Source organism: Felis catus, chromosome C1, assembly GCF_018350175.1.
Source record: "Felis catus isolate Fca126 chromosome C1, F.catus_Fca126_mat1.0, whole genome shotgun sequence".
Lineage (NCBI taxonomy): Eukaryota > Metazoa > Chordata > Mammalia > Carnivora > Felidae > Felis > Felis catus.
This window is the reverse complement of record NC_058375.1, coordinates 198424519-198447985: the sequence shown is the minus strand read 5'-3', so window position 1 is coordinate 198447985 and position 23467 is coordinate 198424519. Positions and strand designations below refer to the sequence as shown.

Sequence of the window (23467 nt, the reverse complement as noted above, 5' to 3'; positions counted from 1 at the left end):
GAATTAGACAGATGTCAGTATGTAGTTTATCCACTCTGAACCTCTTCCAAGGAAACAGAATAAGCTGATCACAAAGATGGGCTCTGAGAAGGATTGTAATTGCATTCATTAATAAAAGATATAACTACATATTAAAGTATCATATTTGAATCAAATTTATTTTAATTTTTTAATTGCAGATTAGTACATAGAGAAATAGAAAAAAAATATTATCTTCAACAATAAACTATTTTTTTACTGGCCAGTTACCTAAGCCAAAATAAAAAGTCACAAATTTAAATTTCAGAAAGTATAAATTTCAACAAATTTTAAAACATAAACATTGTATATATGTACAATATATGTATATACATATATACATATGATCTTCCATGTTGATTTGCATGCATTAAGCATTATAAAGTTTTGAGGTTTTAAATATAAACTCTTTATGAATTGAACTCTACCCTAAATATAAAAGAGGTTTTTTTTTCTTGTTGTTTCTGGTAAACATTTATTATTTTTCATTAATTCTACAAAAAGAACACTTGCTATTCAGTGTCTCTCACTTAAAAACATTTAAGGTGAAATGTATTTTTTCCTCATTATTTTTACCCTATGCACTAGAAAAAAGCAAACAGTGTAGCTACATTTTACTACAATTCTGCCAAAGAAAGTACTGAATGTAAATTCATATTATGAGTGAATAATGATGTATTTCACCTCATTTTAATTTCAGTAATTGAGTGGGAAAACAGGAACATCTATCTATTAAGAGGACCTTGTGCTGGTCAAGCACTAATGAGAAAATGTCTGAGTCACTGGTTGTCATGGTAACAGGGCATTATGGAAATCTGATTAGCATGCCCAGCATGCTACATAAGTGATAGACTATACCTCTAATTGTATTGTCTCTGCTTGCAAGATGGGCTTTATATTCCTAAAAGGTGAGGGGTGGCATGGATCTGTTTATCTGTATATCAAATATGAACGGCACTACATATTTCAAAATTAAGTTCAAATAGTATTAAACATAAATTACACTTTGAGAAGATTCTCAAAAATTAAAATAAATCAGCTCACTTTTCTCATTAACTCACAAATTTCTCAACAATTTCGTTTATTTTTATTTCAATCGAATTTTATTAGCTTTCGTATGAAGGATAAGACAAAGATAATTAAAAAAAGAGAGAATTTTGTGAAAACATGAAAATAAATGAACAGAGGTCCTCCTAAGAACAAAATTTCCCAATGGAATGGTGTAGAAATTGTACCAAGAACTGAGTCTCCAAGAGTACCTAGACCAGAGATTGTTAGGGTCAGATGGAACAGTGTTTACAAATGTTAAGTGTAATGATGAACAAGAGAACATGGTCAGGCCTGGGACTAGGAGTTGCCCCAGGAACAAGTGTGGGCAGAGCATTCTACCACTAGAAATACCGCATCTAAGTGTTTAACAAAATCTTTATCTCTGTTCCCTTGGCCTCTGGACCAAACTTCAGTGAATTCAGAAATTACAGGGCTCGATGCTTTCTTCTCTTTAATATGTTGAGTGTCATCAAATTTTCAAAGAAATTGATCATTGCCTTCTGATTCTTTTTGGTAGATAACTTAATTCTAAGAGGAAAACCTAAAGATTACCAGAAGCAAAGTAAACACTGATGTGCATTCTTGACTAGAAATCCATGTGTCTTGTCAGAGCTTGTGTGTACGAGAAGCATTAATAATGCTTGTCCTGGGAAACTTACCACTTTTGTTAAGTGCATCAGCATGTGGACTAAGTTTTACATGATCCAAATATCAACAACAATCAATCTAAAGTCAATATAATGGAAGCCCAAGAGTATTTCTCTACATGTCTCAAAATTCAGTGGAAGGTATCGGGTTGCAGAGACAAAAGTACAAAGGCAGCAGACTATAAACTTCCATTTATACGAGATGACTAAGTCCTAGATATCTACCCTACAGCAGAGGCTATAGTTAACAATATCGTGCCATATACTTAAAAAGAGGGTATACATTACGTGAATTATTTTATAATAAATACTAATAATAGTGCAGATAGGAGGAAACTTTTGGAGATGATAGATATGTTTATGGCATAGATTGTGGTGGTGTTTTCAAGGATGTATATTTATCTTCGAACTTACCAAGCTGCTTACATTAACTTTGTACATTTTTTTTGTATGTAATTCATACTAAAATAAAGTAGTTAAAAGAAAAAAAAACAGGAGAGTGATAGAAGCAGAGTAAACAAGTGCATTCCTGGAGATAGTAGACAGGTTCAGGGAATTGTGTGCACTGACCTGGGATGGAAGCAACAGTCAGAAAGCCAGTCAGTGTGGCCAAATCCTGTGAGAAGCACGTTGCCTTTGGGTAGTCCCACCACCTTCCAGAGGCGGTCCTCCCCACAGGAGATCAGGATGTCTTTGCAGGGGTGCATGATGATGCTGCACAGGGAGAGATAAGAGAAGAGAGTTATGAGGCGACAACAGCAAACTGTTCCACATTTTGAATAAACAGAACAACAGTAGATAAACAACAACAAACAATCGCATTTCAGCAAAGCAGGACCACAGGACTGCTCACAGAGTATTATTTCAGAAGTCAAAAGAGCCAGGTTCTACCTCTTGGTGATGGCTCGCACGATCACCATCAACCTAACAAACTTCACTGGATCTCAGATTCCTCGTTTGTAAAATAAGATGATTGGTTTAGGTGATGTTTCTGTCTTAATCCTGACTTGAACATAATAATTCTGATTTTTCTTTTATGGAGGAAAAGTTATGCCAATGATAATTTGGCGTTAGGGTATTTGAACCAGTAGGCATGCTTATTATAGAAAATCAAGAATCTTTTCAGACTACAGTGTATCTTAAATCAGACATTATCCAGGAAGAGATCATGAATCATAACCACATTATCACAGCTCTATAACAAATACTATAAATGAAACATTAACTCCATGGCCCACTATCTACACAAAGCAAAGAAGCTCAAATTCTGTGTTAATATGCCACTTAAATTGGCTTCAGTCAATGCACAGTACACAAATTACGGTAATGAATTCAGGATGCATAAGGCAATTCCCACTCTATAAAGGCATAGAAGGAAATGAGAAAGAAGTATGTAAAATTAATGATTAACACATTAAGCAGTATTATTTGAACTGGGCTATGATCATTGTGGCTATTTAAATATTGGAGTTAAACCATTCTAAAATCAAGAGTCTACAAGGTTAATGCCTGATATTTTATCTATGGCAATGTTTTAATCTTATTTATATAGAGTTTCATCTATGCTTTACAATGTAATAGGAACAAATGTGCCCAATGTTAAGCACCTATTAAAATTTTAGCCAATATATTACCAACAAATTGTTCAATTTCAACATAGCCATCTCAAATCAAAGACATAATTCATTTACTTGCCTATATAGTGAAATAAAACAAAAAACGACTTTATTTTTTTTCTTAATTTTTTTTTCAACGTTTATTTATTTTTGGGACAGAGAGAGACAGAGCATGAACGGGGGAGGGGCAGAGAGAGAGGGAGACACACAGAATTGGAAACAGGCTCCAGGCTCTGAGCCATCAGCCCAGAGCCTGACAGGGGGCTCGAACTCACGGACCGTGAGATCGTGACCTGGCTGAAGTTGGACGCTTACCCAGGCGCCCCCAAAAAACGACTTTAAAAAATAAAAATTACACATTCACTTCTCACACAGTCCATTCTATGAATGGTCATGTTTCTCTCTTCTGCAATGCAGACTTTAGGAAATTGCTTTCCCAATGACATCATGGTCTCAGTCCACACCTACATCATTAACTCCAGGGCTTACATGAGAGCAAAACATTCCTCATCATAGATCCCTTCCAGTAATACGATTAAAATCCCAGAATTTGAGGCTGGAAAATTATGTTCTCACATTAGATCTATATAGTTTTGGAAATCTGCTGGGGTCAGTCAATGTTGGAAATAATCAACTTACAGGCATGTAACCACTATGACCAGGACCCTCTTTCTAGTGAGACCCTATTTTTCCCCAGCATTCTGTTGCTCAAAATAAACACAAAAGGGAAATTAGCCATTTTGTAATTCATCACAATGTTAGTTTGTGACTTTCAGAAGACCAACTCAGGAAAGGAATTTATTACAGCTCAAATGGGGTAGAGGATACATTTATAGAACTTAATTAGAAGAAAAATATGATGAGAGGTAAAAAAAAAGGCCAGATTGAAATAAATTCTATATTCAAACACACAGAAGAAGGAAAACCAAATCCTTGAAGCTACTGAGTATGATATATGTTGGCTCACAGTTTTCCTGGCAGACACATGCACACTTGACTAGATGATAAATTACCCTCTTTAAGTAAGATAACTAAAATCATTGATGTCTTTACGGACTTTGAAAGATAAGTTTCCAAAATGACTTTTGTGAGGGGAGCTATTTGTAGAAGTTAAGGAAAAAAATATAAACAAACTCACTGGTAGTTAATCAGTCTTGAAAGTGTTTTTTTCCAGGCTCTTCCTGATCTCTTCTAATTTGGGGCCTCCTCCAAACCATCTATAACATCCACTTCTACTTCACATGGTCTTATCCTAGTTATCACACTCTCAGGCTTCTTTGTTCATGTAATTCTTTTCTAACATGGACTCTTTTTTTTTTTTAATATCTCTATCTATAAAGGAGTTTTCTTGTAATCATTCTGGACAAATTTCAGTCAAGAAACTAATATTTTATTATTTAAAGAATATATTTTAATTCATTCATGAAAGAGTCTTTAAGTGAAGAGAACTATATCCAGCATATATAGAAGAGAATGCTTTCATCACAACCAATCAATCAATACTTGTTATTGAATTAGTCACTGAATAAGTATACCAGCAAATACTGGGTCATAGTGATAAAGACCCCCTATGAAAATTAGCAAATCCCAATTCAGATCACTCCATATGGGAGAAGATCAAGATTGGGAACACAAGTTAAGGGCCATGGACCAGAAATATTTCCCAAGGTACCTAAGTTCAGTGTTATTGTCAACTCTGCAGTGAGGCACTGGTATCTGAAATCTTCCTCCTCTTCTTCTTCATTGTCAATTAAAAGCAAGGATATCTAGCATTGTTTGAAAATTGAACATACACCAGAAATGGTATGTTTTTGTATCCTTACAAGTTCAATGAAAGCTCAGGAGGGCAGTGGTTTAGGTCTGTCCATTTGCTGTATACTTGCTGTATACTCAAACCCAACAATGGCTGGTACAAAGTAGCTACTCAATAAATGCTTGTCAAGTATCTGAGTTATTAACAATCAGTTTTGTTATTTTGTGACTAAGTAAACAGAGATTGGGATATTATATAAATTGCTTAAGTTCACATGTGGTAATGGATGGAGGCTGACTTTGAACTCAGGACAGTCTCACTTTGGAGCTCATGATTTTAGCTACTTCTACTTAGTATCAGTCTTTCATAGTTTATTATTTATATGTGTATATTATAAACATCGATAAATTCTCATTATAGAGATTGGAGATATTATTATTTCACATAAATGCTTAAGTTATTTAGTCCCTATTAATAGAATTAAAGAACGTATCTAGGAATTATCAATGTATATATCAGAGCTGGGTACCACTTAACCTCTCAGTGTCTTTTTTTCGTTATGTTTCTTTAGTTTTGAGAGAGAGAGAAAGCTAGAAAGCAAGTGGGGGAGGGGCAGAGAGAAAGGGAGACACAGAATCTGAAGCAGACTCCAGGCTCTGAGCTGTCAGCACTGAGCTCGATGCAGGTCTTAAACCCATGAACTGTGAGATCATTTCCTGAGCCAACGTTCGATGCTTACTGACTGAGCCACCCAGGTGCCCCTTGACCTCTGAGTGTCTTAAAGGCTGTAGTGGACCCCACCCTTTACAACTAAAGTGCTCTGCTGCTGTAGGGAAAACCAGGTGAGTAGCATTCTCCAACTTCCTGTCTGCATAAAGCTTCTGTGCTGATTAATTGTATGTTGCACTTAATAAGATCTTTCTGAAAGATCTTATTCTCTGGTGTTAATTTTATGAGCCTTGTATGTACTTCAAGATTTCAGAGGGCACTGAATTTTTATCCACCTATTTCCATAAGCACTCTGTAAAGGAAAACGTAGAAGGATATTTAGTAAGCATTGATTCCATAGACTTTTATTTCACTGAGAATTTCCCCAGTATATTCAGGCCTCAACTTTTATCATTTTGCTTATCTCTGAATCAGTCTTTTCAGGACGTTGAAGAATAGGAGAAATAATGAACACTTTATAGGAGTAGGTTCCTGATTACAAAATTACAAACATTAACTCACTTAATGGTCATAATATCCCTGTGAGTTAGGTCTACTATTATACCCATCTTGCAGATTGTAGAACTGGGGCACATACAGGTTAAGTGATCTGCTTCAGTCATGAAGCCAGCAAGTGACAGAGTGAGGACATGCATATGAACAGAATGTCTCCAGAGTCCAAGTCTCTCAGTAGAGTGAGCTCAGAACCTCAGCTGCCTTTTCCTTTTTTGATGACAACAGAAGTAGAAACCATGGCATAGAGTAGACTAGTATTAAAGAGTGTGGGCTCCAGAGTAAGATGTGAGTTTGAACTCTTACTCCAGTGTTTACTTGCTAGGCATCTTTAGATAAATCACTTCACTAGCCTTTTCCTCAGCTTCCTCATCTGAAAAATGGGAAGAATATGATACAGACCTCAGAGGGTTTTTTTGAGAATTAAATAAGTAAATACATGTACAGGACTTAGAGTAGTGGTAAAAAAGTAATGAAACCTCAGTGAATGTTACCACAGCACAGAGTCACTGAGGCCAGCATGCCTAGCTTGAATATTGGCCTACAACTTAATAGCTAATTACTTTGTATAACCTCTCAGCCTCAGTTTCCATATTTGTGAAAAGCAAAAATAAAACTCATTCATAGAGGTGTTGTGAGGTAAAAGAAGCTGGTATATGTAAAGTGGTTGAAACAATATCTGAACATAGTTGGCTGTCCATAAATGTTAGCTATTTTATTATTCAACACTACTGAATTTCATCGTAACTTGGCCCTCCATGTAGTTAACTTCTATAAACGATACATGCTTCTTTTAAAGAACATGGGTAGTAAATTTAATACTTCAAATTGTAGATATTTAGAGATAAGTGATGTTTCCATGTGGTTTGACAGACATCGGTCACTGCTGGGCTTTATTTGATGTCGAATCGTCTGGTAAAAAGGCAGGTCCCAAACATAATACTTTCACAGGTAAACCTAAAGAAGTTCTGTGGTTGTTTATTTTATGATATGATTTTAAGAAATGCATTGAGGGAAACAGTGGACAGTATGTATACACTGCCTCCTATTCCTGTCGTCATGTATACAACTGGGACAAAGTAGTTGTGGACCATCGAGCAAAGCCTCTGCTAGGTCATAGACCTGCTGAGATGAGAACAGCACAGTTCCTCTCCCCAAGTTCAGTCCACAAATAGAGGTGTCCCTCTTGTAACCATAAAATGACTTTGCTTCTCAAAGATGTCTTCCTGAAGTTCTAATTAATAAGAATAATGAGCTCTTACTGAATATCTTCCTGGCACCTGCCCTAAGTGCCACAAAGTCATTTTACTTTAAACTTTGAATATAAGCTTTCTGCTTCCCTTTAACTTACTATTAATTATAATTACAAGATTCAAAGACAAAGGCCCTGTCATCTCATTCCCAAGTTAATAAGCTTGCGACTAGGGTGGAAATAGTACAGGAAAACATCTTAGGGATTTAAAAAAAGAAAATGTGGATTAATGCTAGTTCTGCTTCTTTATCAAGTCATGTCCTGATGAAGCATCCATAAAATGTTTTGTTAAACAATACCCCAGGCAAGTTACATAAACTATTATGTTCTATGAGAGATTTTTATTTTATAAAAGGACATATTCCTTATAATAGACCACATGATATATACTTCAAAAGCTCTCCTCTCTAATTGAAATTGTTCTTTCCAGTAGTGGCATTACACAAGAATATTTTGGAAGGAATATGTGTAGGTGTATGGCGAACACTATTAATTATCAGTAGAGTCAGTGACATAAGCACCGCTGTTAGACTTTTCAAAGAGAAGAATACTAATCCAAAAAAAAAAGATTGTCACAAGAAAGACTAATTAGATACCCCTGTCTTCACTTTGGGTTATTCAGCATTGTAAATGTTTCCTTCACTTCAGTTCACAGGCTCTAATTATTTCCAACACAGAAGATGCACAGTAGTTTGAAAATGAATCAATATCAAAATGTGTGCCCCATAAACTTTAGGTGACCACTTAGCTACTTATCCTTAGTGACAGCACATCCTCACACATAACATATGTTTTTATCCAGCTTACCCAGACAAGTATATATAAAAGACTTGTCTCCTTGCTTAGCTAATAATTGCATCTTATAATTGGATATGCATCGAGATTTACAAAGCACTCTCACATGCGACTTTTTTCATTATTTCGACAAATATGTATCATGAGCCTATGATGCAGTATGCAAAACAGACAGGGGCATCACCCTCATCATTTCACTCATTTACATATGAATGGAGGGAAACAAATAGCAGCAATACAATAACTGAACAAAATGATTCAAGTATAAGAAAAACACAAAGTAATGTGGCAATGATTGAGGGTGTGTGTTATTTTTGATGAAGTGGTTAGGGGAGTCCTCCTTGAAGATATGACATACTAGCTAACATCAGAATGGCAAGAAGGAAGAAGCATCTTTAGGATGATATAGGGGCAGGTGATTTCAGGTACAGGTGACTGCACATGTAAAAGCACAATGGCTGAAAGAAATTGGTGTATTCAAGGGAAAGAAGACCAGGGGGACTGCTGGAGCAGGCAAGGAGGGCTGTGTTGAGGATGGATGAGGAACCGTAGAAAGACAAAGACCAGATCATGTAGGGCATCATAGGTTGAGAAAAGAAGACCGAAATTTATCACAAGATCATTTAAGTAGGAGAATGGTATATAATTGGTAAGTATTTAAAAGATCTCTAGCTGCTACATGGAAAATGAGAAAGTGCAGAGCAAGAGAGGAAACCAGGACATTTAGCTAGAGCTGTACAGCAGTAACCTAAGAATAATGGCTGTAAATCCATTTAACATATAGCCTCTCATTACTATGACAGATGTCACTTTAGCTTACTAAGATTTTCATCATTGTCTTTAGGAAGTATCAACTCAAAGTTGTTCTCACCAATAAAAAATATTAAATAAATTAAGTGTACTTTAAAAAGTGCCAAAGTAAAATGGAATAAAACTCATAAAACATATGTATGCACAAAACAAAATAATTAGAAATCTGTCAAAATAAGGTATCAGGTCACATTCATTTTTAGAATTCAATGAAGGAAATGTGAAGTATTAAATATTAATACTTCTCTGTCACTTTAAATTTAAAAATTGTGATACTACAGATTTTATTCAAAGCTAAGTAGGATTTATATTGTCAAGATCTGGAAAGTAGCACTTCCTTTTATTTTTACTAAATAGGTGGGCATTGTCACAGTTTACAGACTTATTAATAATGCCCTGAATGGTAGTCAGAAAGGCTAACCTCTCCTTTTTATTTTAATTTTTTGTTCGATATTCTTGCAAACATTGTATATACATTATATTTACAGTAAATTTGGAGTAAACAGTTTTTTCTTTGCCCTGCTATCTGGCTGGTAATGCTAATCCAACCATCAACAGGTGAAGCAAGGAAGACTGGATGTGTGTTCTGGGTCATCAGTGGAGAAAGGCCTTAAGCAGTGACTTAGATTACACAGTAGATACTCAAAAGGCCAAATATAAAAAGAACAAATTTACACACAACTTATGTAACATCTTAACATTCATCCATATAAGCAGTTGATAAACTAAACCAAATCCTTTTTAACGACATATAAATTATTTGGCTTTTCTCACTTCATGCAAAGAAGCAGTTCCATACAACTTTCCCAAAATCTTTGTTTTCTTTGAATTGCATAGCACAAATGTGCATTTTTAAAATAAGTTTTCTTTAATTTCAGATGTAATAAGTTTTCTACGAAGAGTTTTCAAGTTAAATAAATTTCAAGTAAAGTCCTAAATAAATTAAACCAACTCCATACTTATAAATAAGAGAAATCTTAATTTTGTTATACTAATGTCTATAGACTAATATAAACACTCCATTGAGATTTATAGATTTGTATTTTAATATGACAAAAATCTCCAAATACAGATGCAAAGGTAAAGATTTTTCATTAACAATCAACTCAAAGTCACTTATAAAAAGTCAACATATATGCAAATATGCTGTCTAGTAATTTTTCAAAATGTACTGTGGCCTCATCTACACAACTGGATGTCTCTGTTTCACAGGGTGGGGAAGCTCCCACTCTCACGAATGCATAAATGATGCCATTTCCCAATTGTCTTTGAAATGAAAATTCTTAAGACCTGGGGACCAGTGGCCCTGAACAATAGTCATCCTCACATAAAAATGTGATATCATTTATTCGGTCTCCTTCACTTTATTCTTGTTTTATTTATCAAATAAAACAAAACTTAGAAAAGGATACTCTTAATCTGAATAATATCATTCAATTTTCTCTAGAGCTTGCTGAAGTTTCTACTATATGAAAGACCATTTCAAAATACAGACTCAACTAAATTAAATGTATAAACTCCAAAGACAAAGGAAGCCAGGACGTGCTATTCAGGTAAATGGAAGGAGGAAGATCATCAAAACAGTTTAACTGTTTTCAGATTTATGAAATATCTCCTGGAACCTTCCTGTTACTTTAGCAGCTGAACATTTTATGCTACATAGTTTTATACACACTGTGCTTCATGTTATGAAATCACTGTAGTTCTTTATGGTTTAACAGGTTTGAAAGTTACATTACACATTTATGTTCTTAAGAAACCCATTTCAATAATAAAGTTTATTTGGTTATTTCATGTTTCAGCAATTTACAAGAACCCTTTGTAGCTATGAATATAAAAATTTTCCATTCCACATCTTAGTATAATAGTGACATAGAATAGATGCTTTTTTAAGCTAAAGTCAAACAGCCCCACAGTAAGAGCTCTATCATGAAATCTCTTTTCCAAGAGAATATTTAAAAATACAACTGAGATATATAATCTAGGAATAATTGGGAGTATTACTACTTAAGATATGGAATTAAGGTAAATTTACATGCTATAGTACAGAATTCTGTTCTGAATGTGGCCCAATTTATTAGAAACCACCAAGCCAATGTGAGGGTTGTAATGATGTTTCACTACCAGCTCTATTTTTGGTACATATTTGATAAATAAATTAGAAAGCCAAAATTAAATATTTTTGATTATTTTATTTTTGAGAAATAGTAAAGTTTAGCACTTTTTTACAAACATGTTTTGGAATTTAAGGAACATGTTGAGATTATCATAAATTATAGAGATCATTCTGAATATCAATTTCTATATTAAAAAGTGTCTTAAGACTGTGTTTATATCACCCTGGCCCATTTGTGTCAGAGTCCATGCAGCAGGACTGATGGGGACAAGAAATGGCACTAATTTCCTAGTGTGGCACTCACTGTATGTAACTAAGGATGTTCGAGGGGAAGCTGGAGCTGCCATGAGTGAGCCCGTGATCTTCCCAGTGAATGTGGGAGGAAGAAGGGACAGGAGTAAAACTCAGCTACAAAAACATCTCACTAAAGCTATTTAAAAATCACAAACAAATTAAGTTCAGGGTTGGCGACTAGAATTGATGAATACAATGAAAAATTAAGTTCACGGGGTGGAATTAGGTGGCCAACTGGGCCAAAGTGAGAACTGGTAAACACCTAAGATGGTAGGACTTAAACCCTACAGGTCCAAACAATGACAGATTTAGAAAAGCAAGAAACCGACAGGAAATGTGTCTTGACAATTTGCCATGCAGTAGGGTGCTGTTTTATCTTTTATTCATATGAATTCGCCTCTAGGTTGTAAATGCTACTGACATCTTCCTTCCTCTCCATGTGAGAGAGACAGAAATGAAGAGGGGTATATTGGCTAGTTGTTCTTTTCCTACCTACCCACTTTGGGTAAGAAAAGGGGACAGAGAGAGCAATCCAAGCAGCCACCTGCTAGAATCTCAGGTAAGCACTGGAGTTTCTGTTTACACTCAGACCAATATTACAGTCAGAACAGGAGCAACTGGGGGCTCCTGGGTGGCTCAGTCGGTTAAGCATCAGACTCTTGATTTCAGGTCATGATCCCAGGGTTGTGGGGTCAAGCCCTGTGTGGAGCTCCACACTGAGCATGGAGCCTGCTTGGGATTCTCTCTCTCTCTCTCTCTGTCCTCTCTCTTGCTTTCTCTCCATAAAATTATATATATATGTGTGTGTGTGTATATACATATATAATTTACATATTATATTATATATAAATAATATAATTATATATTATACACAATTTACATATTATATCATATAATATATATATAAAAGAACAGGAACAACTGCATATTCAATTCCATGATATATTATCTATTTTTACTTCTACCAATTCGTGGGAGAAATAAAGGTATGTACTATTCCCAATTATCTGAAGGATACAGCTTAATTGAACCTCCTTTTATAAATAACTCAAATTACTTTCCTTATGCATATTTAACATCTGCAGCAGAGACCCTCTTAAAATTTTTCAAAGCTTCCCTATACCATATGGCTCTGCCTTCAGTTACTTTTTGCATTGTGTGTGTGTGTGCACATGCATGTGCAGGCATGTGGGTGTGAATATACAACTGACATTTGAACATTTTGTTTATTTATGTAATCCTTAGCAAGGAAAAGAATCTCACTATAAGAGCAACCAGGAGAGGTGGTACGTGTTTGCTGCAGTGTTTATCAAGCCCTTAATCCTTCTTGTTCAAGCCTCCTCCTGTGTGTTGTTTTCCACTTTACCTCAATCATGTAGGTATAAGAATGCTGAGGCTAAGGTTTTGTGTGCTTGAGCACTCTGCTTTATTTTTTCTCAATCTAAGTTTTCAGTGACCTGTAAAATTTCACCTGATTTAATAACTTCACTTATTATATATATTCCCATCCTCTTCTACAACAGATCAGCTGCTTCCATGCCCCTCCCCCACATCTTTATCAATATTGCTAATGCAATAAAGCAGATTTCAAACCGAAGGGTAGAAAAGAATGATGTGGGCAGATAATCATGAGAAATACTTTATTTCAGGTCGAGTTAGGCACTGGCAGTTGGTTTAATGTCTGACTTCAGCTCAGGTCATGATCTCACTGTTTGTGGGTTCCAGCCCCACGTTGGGCTTTGCACTGACAACTTGGAGCCTGGTCCCTGCTTCAGATTCTGTGACTCCCTCTCTCTCTGCTCCTCCCCTGCTCGCACTCTGACTCTCTTGCGCTCTCTCTCTTTCTCTCTCAAAAATAAATAAACATTAAAAAAATTAAAAAATAATCATTATTATTCTAGAACATTTTGGCAAAAGGAAATTATTTTGTTATAGCATGTTATTAGTTTGACAGAAATAGAGGGAATTTCATATGTTATGATAATTTTCTTTTTTGGTTAAGACAATCACAGCAATAGTTAAAGCAATGGAGCTCTACATAGCAGTTACTCTAAAGGTTGTGGTCTGTGTTACTCAACTTAGCACTTGGAGGATACCTAAGCCTTGGTTTCCTGTTCCTTAAAATAGGAATAATAAGTGCCTTTAGCTCATATAGGAGATTAGATGAAATAATTCATAAATAGTGCTTAGTGCAGTTCCTGGTGTTCAATAAAATTATTCCAATTCTTATTTTAAATAGTTTTGGCAGCTCTTTCTCACATAGTAGATAGTGAGTTCTTGTAAACAGAATTATCTCCTAAAGATGTCCATGTCTGAAAGGGGAGGTCATTCAAAAGACATGAGAGTTGGTTGACCCGTGAGCTGAACTTGGGCAGTCATAGCCTCCTCACTCCCTCTCCTGTCCTTGGAATGTGGGTTCTGTTTATCTTTCCTGTTACCAGAGGCTGCTCCAAGGACATGGCCTTGAGACAGTGATGTGGTGTGGAGAATATCTGCATGATATACATGACTGAACCCAGTTAAGTCCTCTATATAAACTTTTAACATTTGGCAGGTGGGCTCAGGGATCTATTCGTATTGCCACCACCGAAGACAAGGCTTGTATGTTAAGTTTTCTTGATTATTAAAACAACTACCAACCAGGAGGGGGTTGCCTCTTTCTTCAGTCTCTTCCTGAACTCTGAGTACAGGAGTTGATTTCAGATGACATACAGAAAGCCCTCAAGGGGGTTATGAACCAACAATGTCCAAATGCTTGAAGTCCTGGGAATATGCTTAAAGTAAGAAAAGTACCCTGGAGGGTGGGTCTAATCTAATTACAGCAGTCATTAAAAAAAAAAAAAAAAAGGGCAGAAATGTAAGTCAGAGATATTCAAAGCATGAGATTTGATCCACCTTATCTGCTTTGAAGTTGAAGGAAGGGGAAAATGGATCACAGAATGTGGACGACCTCTAGAAGATGAGAATTGTTCTTACCCTGGCAGCCAGCAAGGAAAAAGGAACCTCAGTCCTACAAGTATCTAGAACTGAATTTTGTCCACTATCTGAATGAGGCTGGAAGCAGATTCCACCTCAGAGTGCAGACGGTCTTACTGATGCTTAGATTTTAGCCCAGTGAGATGCCAGGCAGAGGACCCAGTCAGCCTGCCCAGACTTCTATCTACAGAACCATGAGATAAGAAATGTATGTTGGTTTAAGTCACTAAATTTGTGGTAATGTGTTATAGCAGCAATGGGAAAGTGACACAGTCTTAAAGTAACAAAGGAAATTAAATTTAATTCAGAACATTATTGGTCTGTTTCGTGGAATATGAAATTATAGTTTCTAATATTTTAAATTTAATATAAAGGGGTCTCACTGATTTAGATCAGTTGTTTCCAATGAAAACAAAACCATTAATATTTTATAAGTATATTATTTTGTGTCAAATTAATCAAAATTCCAGAAGGAACATAGCTTTTTGCCATGACTGATTTTCTTGAGATTTTTATCAGTCTTGAATCACACAAGAACACTGTAATTAAATCAGAAAAACAGTAAGCAAAGAAAAGGATATAAAACAAGATACTTTAATTTCCTCCCCAATGAAATGTTAAGGTCCATCTTGTTCTAAGAGAATTTTCTTTAGGCCTTTTTGGCAGGTAATTTTAGTGGCAATATACATAGATACATAATATTATTTAATATTGTACCATATTTTATATTTATATATATATATACACTAAAATATAAATATATAAATATATATAAATATAAATAAATATATTTATATAAATATAAAAATATATAAATATAAATATAAATATATAAATATAAAACATAAAAAATATATATATACATACACTAAATCTTTTCTTCTCACAGTTTTCAATTGGTTTTATCAGATTGGAAAAATATTTGATTGTTGATAAGCTCTCTTTTCCTAAAAAATATATATGAAATTAATTTTTTTAAATAGCTTTCAACCTTTTTAAGAACCACAACAGTTTTTTTATATTTATGATAGTTGATATATTTTCACTTGTGAAAAATAATTAAGACATTAATTTACCTCACATAAATCATCTAACTGACTAAAGACTATGTTTTACAGTAAGTAGCTTTTTTATTATTCCCAAATAACCTTTGGTTATTCTCATGATGAAAATATATGGCTCCAACATACTTACATACATACATACATAAATGTATGTGCGTGTGTGTATGTGTGTATATACATGCACACATGCACATATATATAGTTAGGAGTTACTCTTAAAACTAGTTTTTTTTCTTTCTTTTACTTTTTTTTAGCAACATTGATAAAAGTAAAAGTATCTGTAAGAATAAACTGGATCTTTTCACATAGTTGCAACTTTACAGTAATAGTTTCATTCAAATTTTACATTTATTTCTCTTCTGAAATGTATTTAGTTTTTTGGGTTTTTTTTTTTTTAGTATTATTTATTCATTTTGAGGAGAGAGAGAGGGAAAGAGAGAGGGAGAGAGAGAATCCCAAGCTGAGAGCATGGAGCCCCATATAGGCCTCATCCTACCAAGCATGAGATCATGACTGAGCCAAATGAAGAGTCAGAGACTTAACCCACTGAGCCACCCAGGCACTCCATGAAATGTTTACTTTTGTGGAACACAGATAAACATCAGCTTTTAAGATCACTGCTATTGTATCTACAATTCATTCCTGTGTTCAGTCCTTTGGCAGTGTAACTTTGCAGTATCTCTTCCAACTGTGACTATAGACCTGCCCATGTGACTGGGAGTAACCAATGACATGTTAGTAAATGTGGCACACTTGGAAAGGTTTGAAGAGTATTTGTAAGATTAGGCTTGCTATCTCTTCTGCCCTCTATCATCATCATGACAAGAATGTACCTTCCCTAGCCTAATGGGGGATGAGAGAAACATGGAGTGGAACTAAGATGTCCAGATTTTCACTTTCTACTAGCTGCCCCCACGCATAAAAGTATAGTCAAGACTAGAAGAACCAACATCTAGCTACAAACAGTAGACTTGCCTAGATGATGATCTCAGATGCCCAAGCATTAAATACTTATTGATGTACATCACTGAGGTCTTGTGGCTTCCCCCCTGCCACCATCTGAATTAGGATGAAAAAAAAAAACAAAACTAACAAACACAGATGCATTATTTTATACTTTGTGCTGTTTGAGAAATTCTTTTTATGGAATCAGAAACAAAAGCTTCTTTTTACATTTACCCCAATTACTGCTATTGAAATAAAAAAAACATTTCTTGCATAAATAACTTTGATTGTAGTATTAAATTTTGTATTCTTTATGATTAAGAGTAAAATAAAATATTAACAACTTAAACACTTTTTTCAATTTATTATCATATGTATTTGTTTTCTATGGCAGTTTTAATAAGAGAAAGTATTTAATCTATTGTATAAATCATAGCATTTAGAGTCATAGTCACTGGACTTTAGGGCCAAAAAGACTTTCTGTTTGGATATATACCATGTTATACATGCATTGTGAAAAATGCTGAATTCCAGTGTCATTCTTCACTGCCACCTAGTAAATATTTGAGAACCTGATCCTGTGTTTTCAATTTATCTGCATTGCCATGTATGCAAAATTATTTTATTATTATCCTATGACAACCTTTAACTTGGAAATCAAATCAGTTTCAAGCAGTTATATAACATGTAGATGAATAACTAAAAATTGTTTTTAAAAAGTACTTCCTATTTATTACATTGCTTCCCCTTCATTGGTAAAGACAGTAAAAACTTGACTATAGCTTTGAATATTTAAAAAATAATTTTAGGAGCACCTGGGTGGCTCAGTCAGTTGAGTGTCTGACTACGGCTCAGGTCGTGATCTCACAATTCATGAGTTCAAGAACCCCACATCTGGCTGGCTGCTGTCATCACAGACCCTGCTTCGGATCTTCTGTCCCCCTCTCTCTCTGGGCCTCCCCCACTCACGCTCCCTCAAAAATAAATATTAAAAAAACCCTAATTTAAAAAATTATCTATGCTTCTTACAGCCTACAACTTATTCATAATCAATTAGCATTTATTGACTATTTACTGTGAGTTCAAGATTTCATTAACCAACAGAACAAGGAGAATATAAGATATCCTTCCTGTGTTACTGGATTGTAATCTGAAGCATTTAATTTAGTTTTCTGAAAACTGGTAGATACTGTGAATATTATATAAAATGATTTTCTAATTTCATGTGAATTATTTTTTTTTGACCTAATAATCTTTTCACGTGTTAGAAATTCCAAAACATTTTGCTGCAAGTCCCTGCAGTCTTGTTAGAAATCAGAGACAACGGAAGTCACCATTTTCATTCATTTTCAACAATTATCACAATTTCCTTGTAATTTTTGTTCTTCTTTGCCTTCATCTTTTCCATCTGATTTTTGAATCTTAATTAGGCTGAGCTGGAACTCTTGCACTGGATAGTCCTCCCACCTAACTTTTCCCATCCATTATTTCAGGTTTCATTTGGCCATGCTACTGACTTGTTGGAAATGTCAAGGGAAGTAGAAAATCTTTATGCAAAATGAGTGTTCCTTGTTCTCTGTTCTCTGACAGTCTGCAGATATGAGGACAGCAATTAGAAGGCAGCTGGCTCCTTGACCTTTACGTTTTAGCTTTCTTATTCCTAATGTTACTGCCACCCAAAATGGCTGCTCTGAACTATGAAAAGTCTATAACTTTTACAAATGGCTGTAAATACAATAATTAAAATTATCAAATTATAATTATTACTAAAATAATAAAATATTGTTAGAAGGAAGCCTGTCACCAGGCTTTGTGTTTTTAATGAGGAATTTCCTTTAAAGCTTACACTCCTAGCCCCTCTCTACAACATCACTCACTCTTTCTGAGAATGCAGGAAAAACTTGTCTGTATGGCCACATGGCAACTTTGGAGTAAAGAGTTAACTTCATAGTGCTCAGTTCCTTCTAGTTTCTGTCTCTTCACTGCCTGTAGTGAACACACTTTTTCAGTTCCTATGTGCTGTACATTACAAGGATAGGCCCCTGTGTGATAGGCCAACTATCACTCAGCATTATCTATGCCCCAAAAGTTTAGCCTATTTGCAAGAGTAGAGTAGTAAAAAGGTGAATGTGGCCACATATCAAAATATCCCTCTAATTTAATTTTTATCAGTAAAAGCTAATATTTTATCTCCATCTTTCAGAGGCCTGGGTTTAGGTCTCAATGAGATCTTGAGTTGGCCAAGGAAAAAAGGTATGCATTTACTGGCTCTCTAAATTCCAAATCTTTTTTTTAATTTTTTTTTTCAACGTTTATTTATTTTTGGGACAGAGAGAGACACAGCATGAATGGGGGAGGGTCAGAGAGAGGGAGACACAGAATCGGAAACAGGCTCCAGGCTCTGAGCCATCAGCCCAGAGCCTGACGCGGAGCTCGAACTCACGGACCGCGAGATCGTGACCTGGCTGAAATCGGACGCTTAACCGACTGCGCCACCCAGGCGCCCCTCTAAATTCCAAATCTGAAGAAAAAGACACGCATTAGGAAGACTAAACATGTTTTAACATGTTTTTCATAACCTTGGGCATGCCGAATTTGATCCTCATCAAAGTACCTACCTAGGTAGCTTCTAATGTGCCTTGTGCTTTTAGGTTTGCTGCTGCTTTTACAGATTTGTAGATGGTTATAATGTAGGCCTAGCACATGGATTAGTAACTATGGATTATGTGGTTCTCCATAACTAGTTTCATAAACAATTTCTCAAGCAATATGAAACATTAAACTCTAAAAATAAGTTTGTTTCTAAAAATTACTTTTAAGAAATAAGCTTTCTTGAGATATATAAGAAATAAAGCTTTTCCTTTGTATAATTTTCTTAAGACTCCTAAAATTAATATTCATATTCATAATTTGTATTCATATTAGTATTAATTCATATTAGTATTCACATTCATAAAGTATTCATTCCATACTTTAAATGCATAATCTGGGTTACCTGTCTATACGTTTATTTCCTCATTTATAGAACATAAATATTGAGGGATTAAATAAAATTTAAATTAAAATACATAGAAAGCACTTAGGAAAGCATCTGTCATATATGAGGTGCTCAATTAAATTGTGGTCATTATTTTTTTCATTATTTCCACACTTATGAATCACTTTCAAATTTCTCAGCAAGTTAATTTTTAAATTTTAAACCAAATAATAATTGAATTTTAAGCATCTTTTCAATTTCTTAACAAAATATCTGAATTCTTCAAACTTAAATATAGTGCTTAGGGAGGGGGAAAAGTCAGATGGTTATAAGCTGATGTTTTCAGTCTTTCAGTTTTAATTTACTGGAAATGTAGACTCTAATGGAAAAAAAAATGATTGTTGGATTCTTGCTTTATACCAACCCAAGAGATCTATACTATCTATCTATGTACCTACCTACCTATCTATATACAACTATATATATATATACAACCAAGAGATCTATAGATCTCTTTCAAGTTAGTTTTTAGGGAAAAAGCTACAAAAGATCCAAAATTATTGATCAGTACTCTGATGCCTACATGTAACACAGAATTGTTGATTTTCGATTCCCTCTTATAACAATAATATATCCTTTCCCTATCTTTGTCATAGCTAATCATGAAAATTATTATGCTTTAACAGAATGTAGTGGTCAAGAGTGTAAATGAGTGCTATTTTGTATAAAGATCTTTAATAATCTTAAAATCATTTAAGAATTTTTTTCAGGTATATTAGCTTTGTCTCTCAGCTTTCTCTGGAAATACATTTTAGCATCAGGGGAACATTTATTTCCCCATTCAATCACAATTCAAATGCAGAAAGAGATGAACATAGTACACTAACAACTCATTTTTCAATGAAATGATATTCTACAATATCTAGTTTGGGTATTAACAAAATGATACTTTGGCAAGCAAGGTGTTAAACCTAATCTATCCATCTCCTATTTTTAACAATTCAATTCTTTAGTAAGCTTATCTAAGTGGCAAGATATATGTAATGCAATCAAATGCTTAAATACAAGTTGTATATATACATTTTTTGGTAAAAAATATAGATATATAATTTCTTACCATTAGATGAATCATTAAAAAAAAGAAAACAAAAACAAGATAAATAAAATGCCAATAATTCTGGGAAAACTGACAAGGGAATAAATCTACTTTTAAAATATACAAAAAACAAGTGTACAATATACGTACCACAATAATAATATATACTATTCAGGTTTAGTTCTTAGTCCTTTACATGTATTACTAATCCAGTAGATTCTTCTCCATATTAAAGAATTACATTTTGTAAAATTCTAAAGCTTTGCGAATTAAGGAAATAAAATTATAATCTGTAGAACAAAATTATTCAAAAGCCACAATTCTTAACTCATGTATTATATGAAGTGCTATAATGCTTTCATATTTTGTTAGCATTAAAACTGGTTTTATGTTATAGACCTATTTTACAAGACTAAGGAAATGAACATAAATGTTTAATTGTGAATTTAAAAATATTTAGGAATGGTATTCCATCCCATTTTGGCTATTAAAATATTCTCTGTTTCCTACCATTAAAAGAAGTTAGATACTAAAAAATGCAGAGATTTCAGAAAATTTTTATTATAAATATAACTTAGATTTTGGTTATATAAATATTTGTGCCACTAAGCAAAAGCCCCAAAACAGTTATATACATAATTTATTATGGGGTTTGAAAGTCTAATAATGCATGCATAATTTGACACAATGAACGTACCTATAATTACAGTCTACAAGAAAGAGCATTCTCTGTACTTAAAAAATAAGTCCTCAATTACCAAATAAGATGTGTTATATTTCATTAACTTTACAATATAACTCTACTTTAAACCTGAACAGTAATGAAATCTTAAAAATACATCAACATTTAAGTAAAAAAAATAAGCACGAAAAGAGTAATGCTAAGCCCATGCAAATTACTGCTATAGTTAAGTGATTTTCAAATTTTAAGTCTGCTTCCATTAAGGTGATTATTTTCACTCGTTTTATTAAGGAAAAAATTTCTTCTGAAAAAAAAATGCTAATATCCATCAGGCAAATAGGGAAGCAATTAAGTAGACAAGGATCTAAAATGAAAGTTAATCCCTTACTTTCCTAGCACTACTATGTATAAAACCAACCAAACCGCTTTTGTGTCCCATCAGCTTCCCAAGTGAAGAAATAGTCTTGCCAAAGTAAGTCTGTCTTTACCTATTAATTGCTCTTATCCCCATTTGTCATGCTCATGGCTATATTTTTAGGAGTGAGAAAGGCATGGCAACAAGTTTATGTCTCCCATCTAAGAACAATTAAAAACAAAAACAAAGCACAATAATAATGACAAAACTCTTTTTTTCCACTGCAAGAATTAATGGAAATGTTACATACCACGGTAAATTAGTTGGCAATAAATGAACTTCACGAGAGCCATAAAATCTGAGACATTAGCAATGGCTATGTTTTCAGACTGAGAAATATTTTAGGACCTACTATGTACTTAAACCTCAGCACATCTTTATTCATTTGTAATGATTATTATTATAGTTTCTGGTCTTAGTTTCCAGTATTTTTCTATCCAACTACACTATTCTCTGATCCACAAAGAAGCACAATAACACATAAAATGTACTTTTCAACCTTATTGCTTTATATCTGTTTTCACTAGGGCTGCCTAGTGATAGCTTGCTTATTCCTCCATAAACCACATGCTACCTCTCTTTCCACTCACCAGTCCTAGCTATATTTGAGACTTAGAAATTCCATCTTTAAGATGACCTCTTCCAGTGTGCCTGGGTGGCTCAGTTGGTTAGGCATCCCACTTGGGCTCAGGTCATGATCTCACGGTCCGTGGGATCAAGCCTGGAGCCTGCTTTGAATTCTGTGTCTGCCTCGCAATCTGCTCCTCCCCCTCCCCCCCCCCCGCCCCCACTCATTCTCTCTCTTTCTCTCTCAAAAATAAATAAATATTTAAAAAATTTAAAAAGAAAAAGATTACCTCTTCCAAAAAGACTTTCCTGGTTTCCTATAACTGGTTGTACTCTTCCACGCCTGAGACTCCAGGGTATTTATTGTATACATGTATGGAATTTACCTTATTCTGCCTTAAATGGAATCTTTTACCTTCCCAAATTAATGAACAGTGATTCAACTGCTAAAATTCTAGATGATTTTTCAAAGTCAAGCAGCCACTGTTTCATTTCTCATTCATATTTTAAATAACTAGTTATCAAACGAAAACAATCCAAGAGGTTGCCACAGCCTGGGGGAAAAAAGTTTCTCTTTCATTTTGAGTAGCTCTGTACCTCCTGAATAAACACCATCAATTTCAGGCATCTTACCCATTATCCAGCTAACTAAACAGGACAATATCCTCTGGGTGGTTTTGTCTCAATTGTCAAGGTAATTTCCTCAATGCTTTTTGTCACTGGGTAATAGAGACCTGGCCTAAATGTGATTATTATTAAAATCAAGTGGTTAAAAAATATAAATTCGTTCTCTATCTACTTAATTTCCTATTAGAACTTTAATGTGCATTCCTAGTTTCCAAGTGTGTGAAAAGATTATTGAAAAGATTTGAAACAACAAAAAATATATCTTCTTTCAGAAATGGCCTGTTTAGAAGCCCCCAGGAACCTCAAGAGTGATTATAAAGCAGGGATATGGAAAGTTTGCTGAGCATTTGGATTTCTCTTTAAGGATATTGCCAATTTAAATGTCCTTTTCCTACTTTTTCTATGTTTTTCTCTTCCTTTTCATTATAGGAAAAGTCTTCCCCTCCATTTCCCCTCCTCATCTCCCTTCTATAGCTGTTAGCAGGAAGCCGCAAATTTCATTTCAAAAAAGATGTTTTAAATAGTAGCTCCTGAGAAAGTGGGTAA

The 23467-nt window shown here is 34.4% G+C and overlaps 1 protein-coding gene across 5 annotated transcripts in view; it reads right to left on the bottom strand.

The window, feature by feature from the left end:
- Positions 1–23467, bottom strand: part of SPAG16 (sperm associated antigen 16) — a 997079-nt gene that overhangs the window by 503990 nt on the left and 469622 nt on the right. For all 5 annotated transcript variants that reach the window (XM_019838629.3, XM_045034448.1, XM_019838628.3 and 2 more), the window contains one exon: positions 2286–2429. In XM_019838629.3, the coding sequence (XP_019694188.1) occupies positions 2286–2429 (144 nt within the window). The remainder of the gene's footprint in view (positions 1–2285; positions 2430–23467) is intronic.